The 20,114-nt window shown below is 39.1% G+C and overlaps 1 protein-coding gene across 1 annotated transcript; it reads left to right on the forward strand.

The window, feature by feature from the left end:
* Positions 1-3,137: 3,137 nt before the first annotated feature.
* Positions 3,138-19,904, forward strand: LOC122658803 (phosphoglycerate mutase-like protein 1). Its single transcript, XM_043853925.1, has 10 exons — positions 3,138-3,279; positions 5,092-5,153; positions 5,317-5,424; positions 5,568-5,647; positions 11,401-11,566; positions 17,624-17,698; positions 17,832-17,920; positions 18,403-18,522; positions 19,253-19,297; positions 19,462-19,904. Exons 2-10 carry the CDS (start codon positions 5,094-5,096, stop codon positions 19,583-19,585), a joined length of 867 nt encoding a protein of 288 aa, XP_043709860.1. The 5' UTR covers positions 3,138-3,279; positions 5,092-5,093; the 3' UTR covers positions 19,586-19,904.
* Positions 19,905-20,114: the final 210 nt, after the last annotated feature.

Raw genomic sequence — 20,114 nt, forward strand, 5'->3', positions numbered from 1 at the left:
AGTGTTTTTTTACCTCTTGTAAACGAGATAAACCAGAGAAAAACAAACCACGGCGCGTTCAGAAGTCAATTTTGTTTACTCCACAACAACAAGAAGAAAAGCAAGCTTCGGTGCAAATCCGGCAAGCGCTCTGTTCAAGTCCCTGAACATCTGCACAAACAACGGATGTGTAAATTGTAATGCCCTTAGCCGCCTCTATGACTATGAATCTTAGGGCAAGAAAAGGAGTTTAGGCCACGCTGCCAGACAGAAAACCCTCTCCTAAAAGGATTCTTTGCGTAGACGAATTGTTTTCTTGATCATCCAAGTCACCACTATTTTTAGGTTGTAAGTTGACAAGTTGTGATGATTTTCCTTTGGTATTTATTTAATAATTTATATTTAAAAAAAAAAAAATTTAAGGGGACAATGACTTGGCATGCTCTCACCCGAAAATAGAATTACACACCCTCGCATTTTCCTGCCCAGTTCCCCCAAGGGGTCATTTCAAGGTGTCCCTTTTGCCCTTTTCAAAATCTTGTTTTGTCCTTCATAATTTTGGGTTAAACTGAAACTTGAAAAAAATAAATAACGTTAGGGTTCATATATATACAAAATTAAGCCATTAATTTTGAACAAATTATTATTAAAATTTGTTAAGTATCAGTATGCTATTGAACTCATTATACATACTAAACCTATAAAAAAACTAATTGGTCAAGTTGATCTCTAACCGCCCTTTTTGCGCGTGCAAACGAGCATTAGCCCCAACAACGTGGAACTATGATGAATAGAGTCAAACACTTAGCTACATCCACATGCAAAAGGAATGTGGTTCTAATTGGGGCTTTCTTTCTATGAGGGTGAGGGACGCTCATTTTTTTTTTTGGTAATCATGATTTCATTGAGATAGATGTGCCAAAGCTATAGTATCCTCGAGACAGGCCTCTTGAGCCAAGAGGTGGAAATAGGCCAATCTTCCCTGCACGTAAGAGAGAGAGTCTTTCGAGTTAGAGAGTCAGCCACGTTGTTAATCTCTCTATGAATAAAAGAAAAAAAGGCTTGTAAAAAAAAAGACTGGAGATGACAAATGTCATTTACAATAGGAGCAAGAAGAGCAGGGGGTGGTTTATCAGGGTTGAGAATAAAAGATATAAGCTCCTTTGCAGAGGACGGAACCCCATTTCGAATCACTAAAGATAAGTTAAGTATTGTTACATCGTTTCTTCTAAAGTGATATGGATCAATGTCTGGACTAGGGGCGTTGGCTCACGAGAAAACATTTGCAGATGTAACCATGAATCGAACCACCTATATTGATTGTTTGAGTGCAAATGGACATGATCTTCATTTGGCATGTGTCCAACCAAATACAGTCTTGCTCCTATAGCTCTCCTCTTTGGTTGCGTGTTAAACAACTACAACCTTAATACTGCGCTTTGAGGCCGTTTTTTATGTTGACATTGCTTCGAACAAACCTTGTTGCTTTGCTCGCACATTATTTACCTGTCCTCAATATTGGTGCTCACCAAATAGGGGAATTGATAAGACATGCGAACAAAGGCTGCGTAGACACGAGTATCAAAGCTTCAATCCCAATGTAAATGCCCCTTATGGTTTTGATACTAGTGTCAACCGCTTTCCCCCACCATCTCTCCCAAAATCTATTCCAGTGCCATTTGATTCTACATATGTTATGTTATGTTTTGTTGTTGATTTAAACCATGTAAATTATTTGAAGTTGTTTTTATTTCTTAAGTCACAATTTGAGCTTAGATGTTATGGTTCAACCCTAGCAATATCAGTAGTTTTTATTTTATTTTATTTTAAGAGGACTTAAAAAATAGGTTCATTCCCAGTTGTGTTTAAAACTATTAACTCAAACAGACAGCAAAACCGAAACCGATAAAGATAAATGAACCAAAACCAGTTAAAGACAATTTAATCGGAGCCGTTTATTAATTGGTTTCGATTTGGCATATTGAAATCCTTTAATAAATGATTGGGAAAAAGAGCTGTGTCTGGGAGTGTGGCCTACGCCAGCACTCCCATGAGTCTATCTCTCTCCTCCCCCATATGAAAAGATACCTCTGCCCCCTTGTTTTAAAGAAGAGAGAGATAGACACATGGGAGTGCCAATGTAGGCCACACTCCCATACAGAAAACTGCTTCCCTAAATGATTATACTTTGATGTCCTATCCTTCACAACATTGAACCAAATCAAAGTTGAACTGATTCACTCAAAGGCTCCACTTCCATCTAGGGTTTTATTAATTGATATCGAATCATGTGGATTGCTATTCGTATTGATACTGGCAATGACTGATTCATATCGGTATTAGTTGATTCCTAGCCGATCTCATATCAGTGGATCAATATGTGCCAAGGGTAAAATGGTAAAAAAAAAAAACTAAATTTTAAATGAACTCAAGGCAAATTTATCCAGTACAGGTTGATCCACAATACTGGCGAAGACCAATGTGTTATCCGATTCCTAAATCACTATTTCTATCTCCAATTTTTTTTGGGTGCAAGTAGGGTGTCAATCGATCGGTTTGAACTGGTTCGGTGTGAGAATTAGTGAATTCAAAACATGATCCAATAAGGGTGCACCAGTTTCGATTTCATATTGGTTTCAATTATCGATTTGGTTTGCGATGTAAATATATTATGAAGTATTTTAAAAAGTGTGTGTGTGTGTTTTTTATGAATTTCGGGCTGGTATAAGTTTCTTATCGTATTATAAACATGATCCAATAAGTACATATCGATTTCGATTTGGCTCAATTTTGGTTGGTTCGTTTCGTTTCGGCCGGTTGGGTTAGGTTTTGACTTTTGATACCCCTAGGTGTGAGTTTCCATCTCCAATAGCATGGGAAAGGATGGAGAGATGACTCACGGAACCTCACGCGCGTAGTTTGAGCCTTTGACTCTCTGAGGTAGGCATTAGACATTACGTGGAGGTTCAGAGTAGGTGGGGAGGCGTAACCGTGTTAGTAGGGTTCGAATCCACACGGCCACACTGTCCAATTAATTTAGCAATCCATAATAAGGAATTTAAAAAGCAGAATCCATGGCACTTGTCGGATCCCATCTCGCCATTTCTTCTTCCTCCTCTTCCATTACCTTCAAGTTCCCTATCCCTCCTGCCCCTTCCACCTCTGTATTTTCAATTCCCATTTCCATTTCCAGGTTCAAATCCAAAGTTACCAGACGAGCTTCCGTTTATCTTTCTGCGCCAGCACTATCTCCATCGACGACGGATCGCGCCACCTCCGTTTGCTTCTCCAGTCTCTCAGGTAATTATTATTGTTGTCTATTTTCCCAACCTCCGTGTCCGATCTCTCTATCTCTTTCCTGCTAATGAAGTTCTTGTACTTTCTATTTCTACGGCATTTTCTTGTTTAGTTGCTGCTCTTTTCTGTTGTGGGACGTTTGTCATGCAATTGTTTCGTTTGATTTGGCGATTCCGATCTGCAAATTGAAATATTCCTGTTTCTTTTTTTTTTTTAAATCTCAATATTCGTAACCTGATTACTTAAAATTTCTTTTGACATTTCTCTAAATGTTATGAGATTGTTAACGATCATGACGGTGTTTCATTGGAGTTACGCTGTTGAGATTTGGTTATGGTTTGATTTCTATTGGTGTCCCCTTCCCTATTCTTTGGATTTGGTTTCTTCAGCTATTATCTGTTTTTTTTTCTTTAGGCTGTAGATCTGCTTGTCTCTTTGAAAAGCGGGTCATTAAGTTTTACACATTCTCCCAAAGTATCTGGTGGGCCTGTTTTGTTGTCTCTTTGCTGACTATGTTGATGATAATAACTTAAGCATTAGAAAGGTGTCTGCTTCAACCTGGCTCCCATAATCTATTTCTATTACCTCGAAATCTCCTACATGGAAAACGATAAACAGAGTCATTAGCCTTGCAACTGTGGATATGGTTGTTGATTTATGGCAGATGTGGGCTAATGGAAGGTGGTTGAAGTATGGAGTGGTGGACTAGAATAGACAGCCCATTTACAAATATGAGTCATTCACAACTCTATTGAGAGTATCTGAATGCTATTCTTATTTATTACAGGTCACAGCAGGTCGCATCTCTTGCAATTGTTCCTTAAGTGTTCTTACTAAAGAGATTCTTGTTCCTTGTCAATTTGGTAATTTTATTCTGTCTTTCAATTTTTTTGTTTTTTAAAAAAATTATCTGAACCAAGATCTCCTATATTTTCATTAATAAGTGGCAGAAGGAATAGCCTCTATTGCACTTTTAATAAGAAATTTGTCCCAAATAGGGTTGTCCAATATTTTCATAGATATTTGGTTTAGTTCCCTTTGCCTGTTGAGCGTGATGTCTTGTATTCTATAGTTTGGGTTGATCTCCTATATTTTCTTGGGCCTTGCTGAGCTGGGGGTTCCATGTGGGGGTTTGGGGGGGGGGGGGGGGCGGTAGTCCCTGAGGAACATTACGGTTTATATGGGGGTAGTTTGGGAAATTGTATGTCTTCGTTTTCCCTATAAATTGGTAGCGATGGGGGTTATCAAGGTTACTGGGAATTCTTTGTAGACTCAGAGAGGCGTGAGGAAGAGAGCTTGTAACCTTTTTCTCCATTGCTAGTGAAACTGCTTTCATCACTCCGTGGACGTAGGCACCTTGGTGACCCACGTATATCCTTGCATGGTGGTTGTGTGATTTTTTTTTTCTTTCTGTTTCATTGTGTTTTCTGCATCGTGTATAGGTTTTCGTTTCTACATTGTCAACAAAGGAGACTCGATTCATGTTTTTAATGAACCACACCACCTTCACCCCCAAACCTCCCCCCAAAACAAAAATAAATTATGTTAGCCTGGAAAATTCAAGTATTGAAATTCTCCAATGCTTACAACTAACATTTTTGAAGTTTTGACTGACAGTCTTTTAAACTACTATATGCTTTTCTGTGGTGTTACTGTTCTTAACCATTGCTTGTATATTTTGTTGCAGAAAAAGAACACTTTGAGATAGCATGTACTTTGACTATGTAGTGACTTCTTTGAATTCTTGTGGGTGGTTTCAGTTTCTGATTCTGTTATGTTTCCTTTCTCTGAGGACTTTCTTTGCATGCATTGCAGATATGGATGGTACTGCAGGCCCTACTCTGTTTCCATTGCATCGCTGTAAAACTGTGCACCTGGTTTGTGCCAGTCTTATCTTCTCTCTTGTGTATCATTATAATTCAATTATATGGTTTGTGATTGTGAAGCTGCTGCATTTGATCTGGAGGACGTCAAAAATGGTCCTCTTTGTTTCTTTGCTTTAATAAAATTCATATGTGGTTTGAAAACCCATGTATCCAGGTGAGACATGCACAAGGGATTCACAATGTAGAAGGTGATAAGGATTTTAAAGCATACCTATCTCAAGAACTTTTTGATGCACAACTTACCCCTCTGGGATGGCAGCAGGTAAATAGTTGGTTACCTTTGAGGTATTATGGTCTTTGTCTCTCTATTTAAATAGAATTCCATATGCTACGTCTAAAATGTGCTTATGACCCTCAAGAAAATGCCTGAAAAAGCCTTTTTTTCCCCCCTTGGTGTTTTAACAGGTTGATAATTTGCGCAAGCATGTTCATGCATCTGGACTTGCCAAAAGGATTGATTTAGTTATCACGTCTCCTCTACTAAGGTATCAATTTGCCAGGATTTTTTCAGATTATTTTCAACAGCTTTATATCATTGCAAGTTATAGAAATTTGGTCTTCTATTTAATGATGATCAAGCAACATGTATTTCGGAAACTTTCCCTCTTGTAATCTCTGGTTGGCATTTGTAACAAAACTTGATCTAGAATACCAGGATCGCAGAAAGAAGAAAGAAAAGAGAGAGAACCATGAAAGAAGAAAAGATCACAAGGGACCACGATAGGATTCAGTACCTCCCTATCATGGTCACTCTCTAATATGTATACAACAACAACAACAATAACAACAACAACAATAACTCAGCCTTATCCCAACTAAATGAGGTCGGTAAGTCGGTTACACGGATCCTTCCAAAAACAAGCAGAATGAAGAGGAATGCAGGTTAAAAATGAAGAAATGGGATAAAAAAAATTAGTGGAAAATGAAAAATGAAAGTAAGAGGAAAGAGGATAGCCCAGGAAATCAGGAAAATCTCAGCTACATGGTGTCGATAACGTAGATCCTTGCCCTCCAAAAGGCTCTATTTGAGGTCATACTTGGCACAAGAGCCAGACTAAGCATGTCATTCTAGTTGTCACGGCGTCTCGGTGAGCCAAGGTGGTGGAGAGGGTCCAAATGGTAGGCGACACCAACTAGGCGAACAAGGTGAACAAGGCGTCCAAGCCGCCCACCTAGGTTGCCTAGGAGCCCGAGTAGAACAAGGTAATAAAAGAATTTGCGATAAAAAAACTGATGGGGCGTGACTAGCCATCTTAGAACAATCATTTGGTTTGGTTCATGCTTTGACTGCTCTGCTCCCGAAAGAAAAAATAGAGAGACTTGTTCTTGCTTCCCAACTCAGGAAGGCTATACACCTAATTTTCTGGGATTGTGGTTCAATCAGTCAGAGCACCGCCCTGTCAAGGCGGAAGCTGCGGGTTCGAGCCTTGTCAGTCCCGACCTAGGATCCGATGAATCGATCAATTCATTTCTCCATTTTCTATGAAGAGGGGAGCGCCCTTGGCTCAGCATTATAGCTTTTAGGGCTTCGGCGCTACTACAGCGCTTCGCTAACTCAAAGCGCCTCGCTATGCTTCGCTAACGCGTTGCGTTGTCAGCTTTGCTACCGACACTTCGTTCCGCTTCGCTAACGCTCGGCTAAGTCTTGAACCTTCGCGCTGACCGTTCGCTTTCTCAGTAGCAAAAGCGCTTCTCTTTGCCCCTTAAGTAGAAGGACAAGAAAGAGATTATTGGTTTTCTTGCTCCCGTTTCCTCATCTGCGCTCGTCAAACCAACTTTGCTTTTAGGGAGGTGAAACAACGGTTGAAGCGGACATTTCGGCATCGAAGATATATATATATACACGGTCACGGTTATCCCGGACTGCACCTGGACGCCTAGGCGTTTCCCAGTCGACGCCTTGACAAATATGTTCTTCACAACCTCACCTATGGTCATTTTAGGCCTGCCCCCAGCTCTTTTAGCTCCTTCAATCGGCATCAGATCACTTCTCCTTATTGAGGCGTCCCCAGGCCTCCGTTTCACATGGCCAAACCACCTCAGACAACATTCTCGAAGCTTGTCGCTGATCAGGCCAACTCCCACATCAGCTCTAATATGTTCGTTCCTCACTTATCCTTCTTAGTTTTGCCGCACATCCATCTTAACATCCTCATCTCTACAACACATAGCTTCGCTATATGGCACTTCTTGACTCCCCAATATGTATAAGAAAGGAAATTGACTCTTAGTAGGAGATGTACTAAGAGTATATCTCAATTACAAGGACAGTAAATGACTATAATAAAGGAAATGATTACACCAATAAACACAATTTAAATAGAACTCTAGAACTAAACATAAAACACGATAGGAACACTCTCCATATCGTGAGTAGTCTTTAACAGCATTGAAGATTGTTGTTATCTGAAACTAGAACTTGGCTTTACCTCCTAGACTTCCTCTTGAGACGTTGCAATTTTTGGTGGTGGTTATTTTGAAATAAGTAATCAAGTACTGGACCTACTCCATCAAGTAAATGAATTGGAAAATGGATTAATAAAAAGAATCATTCTCACCTCTCCATCCTGCTACGTGATTGTAGTAGAACTTTGTAGCAAGGTTGCAAGCTTCGGTTTTGGTTTCGAGCTTGGTTTCGATTAGGCTCAAAATCGAAATATTTCACAAAACCGTGAAATTTCGGTTCAAACCTGGAAGGTTTCAATGGATGGTTCCGATGGATGGTTTTGAAGCCAAATGGTCAAATTAGGTCCCAAAACTTCTAGGAAATCCTATTCTAGGCCTTCTAAAATAGTGAAACCCGTAGATTGTAAAAAAAAAAATACTCAAAATGGCAGTTTGACTTTGGAACCTAGGTTTGTAGTATACTTTGTACACTGCTGTGTACATTCTCTAATATGGCCTATTCCACATAACTTTGAATCTTGCACAAAACTTCCACAAATGCAGCAAATTGTTGTTTTTTATGTGTTTCACTACTGCGCAAGAACTCTTTCCACGCTTGTATTAGAGTGATCTGGCAAAAAATCACAAAAGTTTCCACAAACTTTAGAGTCGAAACCAGCGAAACCAACAAAACGGGTCAAAATTTTGACCCATTTCGTTCGAAACTATACATTTTATATTAAAAGTTTGGGTTTTTTACAATTACCACCCCCAAATCTTTCATATCTACTATTACCCCCCCCAAACTTTCAAACAACTGTTACCCTCCCCTATTGCATACTAATAATAAAATGACCCCCACCGTTACAGACCCGTAACGGAGGGGGTTAGTAGTGACATTGTGCTGTTGTCACGGATTATATATGACCAAAATACCCTTCATCCAAACCCTTCCTCTTCACTTTCTCTGTTTACTTTATCACTTGCAGCACATCGGAGGAACATAAACATCGGCTTCCTTCTCCAGCAAAGGAAGTTAGGGTGTGAAAAATGACCTATCCAATGATAAATTAACCACTCTCATTGATTCAAACCAAGCCAAATGAGATAAACATGCCAAAAAAAAACACAGAACCACCAAAATCCATTTCCATGGATTCAGTTAGATTCAGGAAGTTAGGGTTTGAAAAAAAATATTCAAACGTTAAGGTGGATTCAGATTCAGGAAAGATCAAAACCCTGAATTAAAATTAGAGGTTAACGATCTCTACAGCGTTTGGAGAAGATGGTTTCTTCTATGCGATTGATGCCAGTGGAAACCAGATGCGGTATGATGGGAGACGAATGGGAGTTCATGTGCAAGGGAAGAAGAAGAAGAAGAAAAAACACCTCCAGCCTTCTTTTGCCACTACGAACCAGAACCTGAAATCCTCAAATCCCTTGCCAAGACCAATTTTGAAGTAGCTGTCATGGTTCCTCAAATCCTCTCTTGCAATCCTGCTCACCCCCTTTTCTTCCTCCCAATCCCCCTAGAACCTCGCCCCACCTCCAAGTGTAGGCAGCACCGCCGGAATCGATGGAAACCCAATACCTTGGCCCTCAATTTGTGACCACCCCTGTTCTTGGCCCATAATAACCGAATCAATCTCTGTCAAGTGGGAGTTCTTTGATCTTGAAAAAGAAACAATAAGAAACGATTGTGCATCTAATGGGATATGAACAACTTTTCTGTTGCACACATGAATACGAATCAGCTCTATTTTGTGACTCACAACAGAGACCATCTGAACTCTGAAGTCGGAAGTCGAAACATGGCAAAGCAGCTGAGTGACGAGCAACAATAGTAATAGTGGAGCAAAGCTACACTAAAAGTCTAAAACTGCCCCACCCCCTCTGCGAAGAAGACGAAGAACGCTCACTATTCTTCCTATCTCTAACTTCTCTCTCCCTGGTTTTGTTTTTTATTCGAAATACAAATCCATTTTTTATTTCTCCTCCTCCTTCCCCTACAACTCAAATCTTCCCAACCCACCCCCCCTGTCCCTCACTCACTCCCTCCTCACTTCTTCTTTCCCTGCAACCCGCTCCTTTCATTGCCCATCGCTCTTCTTCTTCTTTCGCTGCAACCTATCCTTTGAAAGGTTTAATAGAATTGAAAAAAAAAAAAAAAACCCAATCCGGTTTGCTGCAACAGGTGAAGTGAAGAGGAAATCAAAAGGAAGTGAAGAGGATGAAGTGCAGGTGAAGTGAAGAGGAAGTGAGGAGGAAGGTCCCATTTGAAGATTTGTTTTATTTCGTTTAGACATAAGGGTATTTTGGTCATATATAATTCATGACAACAGTACAATATCACTACTAACCCCCTCCGTTACTGATCTGTAACGGTGGGGGTCATTTTGTTATTAGTATGCAAGAGGGGAGGGTAACAATTGTTTGAAAGTTTTTGGGAGGGTAATAGTAGATATCAAAGTTTTGGGGGTGGTAATTGTAAAAAACCCATTTCGTTTGAGTTGAAATGTATCGAAACCACACACATTTCATCGAAATTTCACCAACCAAAACCTTGTACTTTTTCCATATGGCATGGATTTTCATTTCAACATCTTGTGAAACTGAAATATTTTGTGAAATTTCGGCTAAACCTTGAACATTGCTTTGTAACACTAGAAGATTGCCTTCCTCCCCCTGCTCCAAACTAACCTGAGTGGTAAAATAATAATATGTATCACGCTTGGAAAATTTGTTAAGTCATGTACTGGTTTGATCATGTAAATGCTAGCACGCTGTCACGGGCCTAGCCTAACCACCCCAAAAATGTATCTGTTAGGGGAAGGAACCATCCCACTATATATGCCCAAGATCTTCCCCATAAGTGGGCGATGTGGGAATATTGGGAGGGGAGTTTGAGGCCGTAACAATTTCCCCCACTCAATCTTTGGCGCCCTCGCCAAAGGGGATTGACACACCCATGTGGGACCCACATCATAGTATCCCCGCACCAAATCCCCACATCGTTGGGTTTGGCTCTGATACCATTGCCACGGGCCTGGCCCAACCACCCCAATGTTAGGGGGAGGAACGATCCCACTATATATGCTCAAGATCTTCCCCATAAGTGAGCAATATGGGACTTTTGGGAGGGGAGTTTGAGGCCGTGAGCCCGTGACAATGCGCTTGCATGCAACACATGGATGCACTCATCAAAGGTTTGATTTGTCAGAATGTATTTCGGATGACTTTCAAGTGTATTTACAAGTTCTCGTATTGGGAAGTGTAAGTGAAGAGGTTCTCTAGACAGATCTCTTAATAGACTTAGCAAGATGGCTGGCTTGATTTTAGCAACAAGGAAGGCTGATGCGATTAACAAATAAGAAAATCTTATTGTTGGATAGTTAGGATGTCATCCGTATCTTTTAAACATCAAGTTATGTATTGTGTTTTGACTTTTGACAGTACAGCTCAGCATGTAATGTACTTCTTCCTTGCATTTTCAGCTGTCTTACTGTTTCTCAAATACATTGATTATTCAACTATTTTCAAAGCTTTAATTTGCTACACAATATGTTAATTTCTAAAAGAGACTTGATAGATCAGTAGGCAATATGACACCTGTCTTGCTAGTCTTTGCAAGACAGTGTCATGCTGACCTCTTCTCATAGCACAAATAGCTTGGAGGTCCCATATAGGTTTAGTGGTTGGTATACCTATAGTAATTTTATTTACTTTGACATTTTTGTTGTAGAATTATTTTGATATAATGAATTCTATATTTGTAGAGGGCTTTGTCACAGAGAAAATATCTATTTTTGTTATCCCATTGTTACCCTCTATAGGTTGCTTATCTGCTTTTCAGGACAATGCAAACAGCTGTTGGAGTATTTGGTGGGGAGGACTATGCAGCAGATGGGATGCAGGCACCTCCACTAATGGTAGCAAAGGCTGGAAATAGTGACCATCCCGCAATTTCAAGTATAGATTGCCCGCCTTTTGTAGCAGTGGAGCTTTGTCGAGAACACTTGGTATGTCATACATTCTACTTATGAGTTGTTGTAGAGTAGCAGGTCCCAAATGGTTCTAAGAGTGGGTGCTCTAAATTTAAGATAGGGGTCATAGATTGCTCTTGAGGGATGTGATATTTGCTGGCTTTGAAATTCTGATATACATTTCAAAACTCGATGCCAATGCATCCCCACCATGAGGTTGCAAGTTTCATTTCAGTTCCAGAAATTTTGTTATTGGGGTAGAGACTGATGTGAAGCGACCAGTGAAAGAGTCCACTTTGGCAATTTGGCAGATATTGATCAACTCAGGTATTTCTTAGATATCTGGGTCATTGCTGCAAATAACTGGCAGATTTGAATGATAATATTTCTTGCAGCATGAAATTGGGTTTAGACAACTATTTTGGGTAGGTTTTTGGTTTGTAGGCTTCAAGGCCACATGTAAGACAGGTTCATTTGCTTTTCAGAGTTGGAGCACTTTGAAACTTGATTTCATGTTCCCTTGTAAGATATGTATTCACAGGGCGGGGATGGCAAAGGGGTGGCACCATTTAGCCAATGCTGGACTCCCCATTTAAAACAATGCTTAATCTGTACCCACCTGGCCTGGTGAAACATGCGTTGGGCTTACCAATTGTACAAGACAACTGGAGTCCACTGTTGCATAAGCTTTTTTTTTTTTTCCGGTGAGCCTCACTTGATTTCTTGGTCTTGTTCTTCAATTTATGATTATGGAATTATCAGAAATCATAACCAAAGCATTCCAACTCTTTGCAATTTTGGTCTCTAATCCTGAAAACATTTAGGGATTTGGTCTGACAAAAATTCAGAACAAGTTGGTAGTCTCTGTGCTGAGGGGGTGACAATCTCTTCTATGGGTGGAGAGAAGTGTTTTAACTCATGGTTTTGGGTACTTGCAATTAGGGGTGGCAATGTTTTCCTGACCTGGATTTAATTCTGTCTGGACAAAGAATCTTCTGTCTCGAATCCAGGTCCAGGCATTTGGGTTTGTTTTTTTTTTTTTTTGGTAGGTAAGGGGGGAGGGAAGATGTGAACCAAGAGGCTTGAACCCAAGACCTCTTGGTAGCAATGGGCTTTCACACACCACAATCTACCAAGTGCGTTAGGCACTTGTTCACAGGTCCAGACATTTAGGTTTCATCTGAACTGAAGCGTGATCATAATGACCGAGTCTAACTTAACTCAGTCTGCAATTTAGGTATATTAAAGTATGTGAAATACTATGCTGATTTTGTTTTCAAGTTAAAACATTTGTTTAGTTGGTTTAAGTTTGAAGCTTCAACTAATAAGTCATGCAGGAACGATCAGATCTTAGGGATCTGATTGGTCGGCGATTAATGGACCCAAAGAGAGATATGAGGCTGTGATCTGTAGAGAAAGAAAGTTACAAATCTGGGAGATTATGCTAGGCAGATCCAGTCTTAGATCCAGTGGTCAGATCTGATTAGGTATGAATGGTATGATAATAAAAACCGATGAAGAAATTTAAAGGAGAAAATATAGGGAGCCAGGCTTACCGTAGGGAGGTCGAAAGTATAAAATAAATGGAGAATATTAATAGGGAAACTAGCTTTCGATTGGTGTAGATGAGAAGGAGAAGGAATGAAAAGGGAAAAAAAGTGATGTTTTCATATTGGAGATAAGATAGGATCAGGTGTGAGAGTGAGAAAGAGAGAGCAATTTCTATACAAAACTAGTCTATTCCAATTTCCAAAAATCATCATAATCATTGAAGAAGGGAGTTTGGTTACTGTAGGAAGAATCGTGGGTTAGAAAAGAGAGAATGAGAGAAAATAATAATTTATATTCATTGATAGGTAAGCCCCTCTATTTATAATAGAGGGGAAAATACAAAGGGACTGAAATAGGCGATGTGGGACTAAAACCCACATAGCTGACTGTAGTCATAATTACCCCCAACTAACTGTCTCTATAAGAGCAGTGACTTAAACCTAATAACATAGGAATTAAACTGCCCCAAAAGGACCAGAATACCCCCACGGTATTCTAGATTACATATTCCAACACTCCCCCTCAAGATGGATTATACAAATAAGTAAAGAAAGAAGATCCAGTTTGAACTAATAAAAAAAACTCCATAATAATGCTAACACTCCCCCTCAAGTTGGCGCATACAAGGCACTGATGCCCAACTTCAACAAAAAGGAAAAAACTAAGTTGTAGTAGAATCCAGCTTCAAGACGAATGTAGCTCCCAAATAAACCTTCAAGAACTTGAAAAAAATAGGTCTTCAAAACCTGGGCAGACTTGATCAGCAAACTTTCACCAATCTTTAACAGTTGTCCAGCGATGAATCTCTTACTGATAATCTTGAAGATAAGCAACTAGGGCAGCAAGTAGCGGAAACAAATAAATCAGGCAGTAGAAATGATCAACCCAACTGTAGAACCTCATATAGGCAGGCAATAACCAAACATCTTCAATACTCTTCATCTTTCCATTATGGCAAACTCAACCCAATAATGAAGGATACCCAATAGCAATGGTGGAGAAGACTGATCTTCTATATTTTGCACCAAACATCCTACAAGTTCTGCTCTCTACAATGGTTGCAGGTGTAGTGTACATAATCTCCCCCTCACGTGTAGTAGTACACGTGGACATAACGGAGATGATGTAAGAAATAGTGCAAAAGTATAATATTCCAGAATTTTCCAAAAGGTGCTAAGGGTAATGGAAAAGGAAGAAATGGCTATGTAGAGAATACCATAAACTTCCAAAGTGGTTATGAGTATATGCCAAAGGTATTGTATGGGAGGTGGTGAAGTGAAAAAAAAGCCTTGGGATAAAGAACCATGGACAAAATCAATGCAACACAATAATCATCAACCTTCTTTAATCGATCAAACTAATTCCAAAAACACCAATCTCCAATGATCAGATCTGAATTATAAAAAACAGGTCTGATTTTTAGAAGGAAGGCATCATTCTTCAAAACTTGATCGAGCTTCACACAAGGAAGAACCAGTGTGCAAAATTCCAAACTATAAACTGCCATATGCTAAATAGAACTAATGAAGATATATGGGCAGAATTGATGTAATAAGCTTCAACAAAAAACTTGGATCAGATCTGAATTAGTGACCAATGCTAGGATCAAGCTCCTAAAGTTAGTTGGATATGAACCAGTAGAAAAGCTTCACGCAACTAAATAGGTTCGTAGTTGCAACCAATAACCATGGAACACACTGTTGTAATCCCAAATAAGCTGATCTCTAGGGTAGTAGATACGACTTTTCAATAATGAAAGAAATTCGATCTCCAATAGTAGGATACTCAGTCTCAATAATAGGGCAGCAGTAGTCCTCATTAAGGTAGCAGTAACATGTCAACCAGTCATGCTTACAGAAACCAATCAATAGAACCAGCAAGGTATGTAGTAAAGCTCAATAGAACCAGCAAGTATAAGATAAATAACTCAACAGATCCATAGGTAGTTGAAGCAGCTAGCCGCATAGGAACAAGTAAAAGAATAGGTTGATAAATGATGAAATCGAGCCATAAGTGTGAACCTGAATTTGTTCAAAATAATTCGATGAATGATGCTGAAACTTGGGTTGAATACTCCTCTGATATGTATAATACTCTCCTCAAAAAATTAGATTGATAGGACAGCCCAAACCCTAAAATCGATTATTGTCAGGGTTTTAGAAAACCTTGAAATTGAGATCGATTTAGGGAAAGGGGACTTCAATTGCTGATGTAGACTTGCAATAGATGCTGATCAAGACTGCTAGAATGGAACCTCCAAGGTGAACAATCTCCAGTAAGAGTGAGACTTGATCTTCAAAGGGGAGAGCTTCCAAAAAATCGCAGGAGAACAGGGCAGCAACCATTGCAGTAAAATAGACCTTCTTCAAGCCTTGTATGGATGTAGGAGAGTTCTCTTTTAATGTTAGAACCACCTCCTAGGCACTTCAACAGCAGCAAACATCCCTATCCCAAGTTGATTTTTATCAGGGTTTTGGAAAACCCTGAAAAGCTGAGATCGATTGGGGTAGGGGTCTTCAAAAAAGTTGGATAGGTGCAATATTGAGGTTGGTTGGTCCTTGAAGTGAAAGTAATCAGCCCTCCAAATATTAGCAAAATCTGAAATCTGTAACCTTCAATTCGACTGGAGTCTGGGTTTTGTCAGGGTTTCGTGACAGGTAACCAAATTAGAAGGTTAAGGATGCTTTGCTGTAGAAACTAATCCAGCCATCAGAAATGGTCCAAATTCAGGACGAGTGGGGCATATAGTAGTAGGGAATCACCCCCAAAAAATCAGCTGCATCTGAAAAGGAAAACCCCAAAATCGATTGGAGTCAGGGTTTTGAAAAAAACCCTGACAAGTTGGGATCGATTTGGGTATGGAGGCTGGATAGGTTAATGAAAGATGGAGAAAAAGAAAAAAGGGAAAGAGGACAATGGAATAGGGTAGAAAGGGGCTGGAAAAGGGTGCATAGGAGTCTCCAACAAGGGAGGATCAGCCATCTTTAGTGATAGAAATCAGATCTCCAAAAAATTCTGGAAAGCCCCAAATTGCAAAGATGGTTCCAACAGAATTTTAATGAAAAAAAATCAATAGAATGGAGGAGGGCAGCAACTAAATCATTGGTTAAGGTTTTTATCTCATTAGTGCTGTCCCCTTACCAGAGGAAGGAGAAGCCGAGAAAGAGAGAAGAAGGGAGAAGTCGATTGATTGAAGAAGGTCTTGTTCTTTCTTTCTAACCTAGATCAGATCAGCTCTGATACCATAGAGGAAGAATCATGGGTTAGAAAAGAGAGAATGAGAGAAAATAATAACTTATATGCATTGATAGGTAAGCCCCTCTATTTATAATAGAGGGGAAAATACAAAGGGACTGAAATAGGCAATGTGGGACTAAAACCCACATAGCCGACTATAGACATAATTACCCCTAACTAACTGTCTCTATAAGAGCAGTGACTTAAACCTAATAACATAGGAATTAAACTACCCCAAAAGGACTAGAATACCCGCACGGTATTTTGGATTACATATTCCAACACTCCCCTTCAATCTGGATTATACAAATAAGTAAAGAAAGAAGATCCAGCTTGAACTAATAAAAAAAACTCCATAATAATGCTAACAGTTACATTGCTTATTTATAGAAACAGAAAAAAAACCTAGATTATCTCATTTACTAAGATTCCTAACTAGACAGCTCTGGACTCTAAATTTGCTAAACTAAGTAACCAACTTAAAGACTAAAAACTTCTGAATAAAATATAAGATAGGTGCTTCTTGTTGCCACCAAAGTGGTGAAGTGAAGTTGTAACCTTCTTTTTAAATAATTTGAAAGTGAGATGTTATTATGTCATTATCAAGAGCTCTCATTGTCTTGCACATTTTTCAAGTACGAATGTGAAATGACAGGATTTATCCTCAATGAAAAAAAAAAGTATGTTATAAAAAAGGGCAAAAAAGTAAGGTTACAACTTCTTTTTCACCACTTTGGTTACAAAATTTTTCGTAAGATAAATATTTATCCAACTATCATGGGACACACTAAAATAGGATAATTTAATTTCTTGTACCCCTTTAATCCCCACTTTTTGGGCCTTATAATCTAGCCCATTACTGTAAATAAACCAAAAAAATTAATGCCCAACTCAACCTAGTACTAAATCCTGGTCCAAATTTAAATCGGGCCCTGCTTTGAAGTTTTTATCTTTCTAATAAAATTATATTTTTGCATTAATTAACTCAACTGTATGGAATTGCCCAAAGGAGGAAGCTGGTTCTAACATGTCAACCTGGATTAGAAGTGGGCTGGTTGGACACACAGAGAAGATCTTGTTCAAAGTTTTGTCCAACCCAGACTGAGCTATCTTGGTCTTTTCCATACCTACTTGGGAATTTCTCAGTTTCCCTTGATACGTAAAGTTTATCACATTTTTTGTGAGAAGGGCTAAAGTTAAGTGAGTTGAGTGGATATTGTATATGGATATGCATGTATACCAGTGGTAATTATTACTTTGCACTTGAAACCTTAACTTCTCTACTATGTGTACTCTTGACTACAGGGCGTTCACCCATGTGATAAGAGAAGAAGCATTACGGAATATAAGCCTCTTTTTCCTGCAATCGATTTTTCCCTGGCAAGTACCGTGTTATGACAAGTGCATAAGAACAACAGTTATTAAAATAGTTCATTGTTTGTTTACTGAAAATTGGATTATAGTTTAGTTTGTATGGTGTGTCGCTTCAAATAATGTATGAATTTCTTTTCAGATAGAAAGTGATGAGGACATTTTGTGGAAGGCCGACATTCGAGAGCCAAATGAAGAAGTTGGAGCTAGGGGAATGAAGTTTATTAACTGGTGAATGCCTTTATCATCTCTATAACATAGGGTTCAGGCTGATGAATACTATTAAAAACAGACACTTAGGTGAGGCAGAAGGGTGGCATGGTGTTTTTGTACAATGGCAAATGAGACTATGTACTTAAATGCACATTGTTTAATAAAATTTACTATTATTTTACATTTCTGGTGATAACTCGTTCTGCTTTCTCTTCTAAGCTTGACTTTTCTCCTCCCCCTCCTCCCCTGGTTGCCTCTGGTTTTCTGAAAACGTACAAGGTCAAGAACTTCTTTTTACTGAGGTGTAAAAATCATACCAAAAAATCCTTTGTTACATTCATTTGGAATGAATCAGAAGACCAGTAGTTTTGGAAGACCAGCTCCCTTCTATGTGTTTTTTCCCCCTTTAGGTGCCATTCTCAGTGGTTAATTTTATGATTTCTTTAGATATTTATCATACAAGGAACTGATAAAAATGGGATTCAACCATTTCTTTACAGGTTGTTGACACTAAAAGAGAAGGAGATTGCAGTTGTTACCCATAGTGGATTCCTGTTTCACACCCTAATTAGTTTTGGAAATGACTGTCATGCGGTGGTGAAAAATGAGATCTGCAAACAGTGAGTGTTGAACTTCAGTTTTGTTTAGGTTGTACATAATGGCCTTGAATCCATATTTACTAGAATATGTTTTTAGCATACACTATTATTGTTAAATATGCAATTTGAAACTAGTTGGTGAACAACTATAAACTAGAGAACTTGGGTAGTGATATGTGATTTGTTGGGGGTAGTGGCCGCGAACTTGGGTGGTGATATGTGATTTGTTGGGGGTAGTGGCTTTTTGTTGGGTCTCTACTTGATCTTTGCTTTTTTACCCCATTTTTCAAATGTAAACAAAGAAGAAGAATGCTGCATTTATGTGCTTCATATCAGTATTCTTTCTTGGTTGGTTGTCTTTACTATGAAGCTTGAATCAAATGCATGTCAGAAACACCCAGAAATAGGAACACACTACACTAAATAAAAATGGATGTCGACTCTTTCCACTGTAGAAATGGATCTGATGAAAGCCAGTAATTCCTTTCTGGGGAGGAATATAGAAGTTGAGAAAATAAAATAAGGAAAATATATACAATCGATTGGACTGCGATCGGGTGCCGCCTTTGTTTTTTTCTTCCCCCTAGTTTGATCCTAAACGGACCATGTGGCATTGCGTGCAAAAACATAGACATAATGTATTTGCCTTCGTTCTTTTCTTCTGGGGGAAGGGGGTGTCTGCTGTGTTATGTTCTGGTTCTTCATGACAAATCAGGGACTGACCCATGACTTGTATTGACTACATTTGCAGCTTTGCTAATTGTGAGCTCCGCTCCATCGTGATTGCCGACAGATGGTGAGTGTTGCAAGCCAATCTTTTTTTTTTTTGGTAGAAGTTGCAAGCCAATCTAGAGAGCACTTTAATCACTTCCTATTATTTTGACTAATTATACCTTTTCTTTTTTTTTTTTGCTTTTTCCTTCTTTTTTATATAATTTCTTATGACCTGCACTCCTGCAGTATGCAAGGATCAGACTCCTCCACAACTAACTATCCAGGAAAGATTCCCAGTGGCCCTGATCCCCCCAGTGAAGTTGTAGATGAGAATCAGACAGAGAAGGGAGTTCCCAATTCATCAGCCTGATTGGTTGGCGAGTTGGATTCTAATTCACCCATGATAGCATTGTTGGGAAGTGGTTTATCAAGGTTCCCATTTCATTTAGTATAAACAAATGCCGGTCTGTGAGGCGATACCAAGATTCTTTTACAGAGTTGTGCCATTCAGAAAGAGTGGTAGGCATTGATTCTTTAATGCAGTGAAAACTGACATTCTCAGGGGCTTGTTAGTTTTATTTGTTTATTTTTGGATATTAATAACAGGGTTAGAATTGCATACATGTTTCTGAATGGCATGTTTTCTGTGCCAGCAACAGCAAGATTTTTTTAGCAAAAATTTTCCTTTTGTTGGAGAGGTGGAGGGTGGGGAGGGGGGGGGGAATAGGGAACAATACTATTTGCTTTATAGTCCATAAGATTATTCCTTTTCTCTCCTTTTGGATCTCCAATGAAGAATTGGTGTCGCACAAAATAACATGTGCAGGTGAAAATATGAATTAAATAAAAGACTGTTGGGTGGTGGGGGTGGGGTGAGGGTTTGTATACTTGTATTCTCT

The sequence above is a fragment of the Telopea speciosissima genome, chromosome 4 (assembly GCF_018873765.1).
Source record: "Telopea speciosissima isolate NSW1024214 ecotype Mountain lineage chromosome 4, Tspe_v1, whole genome shotgun sequence".
NCBI classification, from domain to species: domain Eukaryota; kingdom Viridiplantae; phylum Streptophyta; class Magnoliopsida; order Proteales; family Proteaceae; genus Telopea; species Telopea speciosissima.

Coding starts and splice junctions, on each gene's coding strand:
- LOC122658803 (XM_043853925.1), top strand. CDS start 5,094: ATGGATGGTACTGCAGGCCCTACTCTGTTTCCATTGCATCGCTGTAAA. Junction 5,425..5,567: donor CCCCTCTGGGATGGCAGCAG/GTAAATAGTTGG, acceptor GTGTTTTAACAG/GTTGATAATTTGCGCAAGCA. Junction 17,921..18,402: donor GGAATGAAGTTTATTAACTG/GTGAATGCCTTT, acceptor ATTTCTTTACAG/GTTGTTGACACTAAAAGAGA.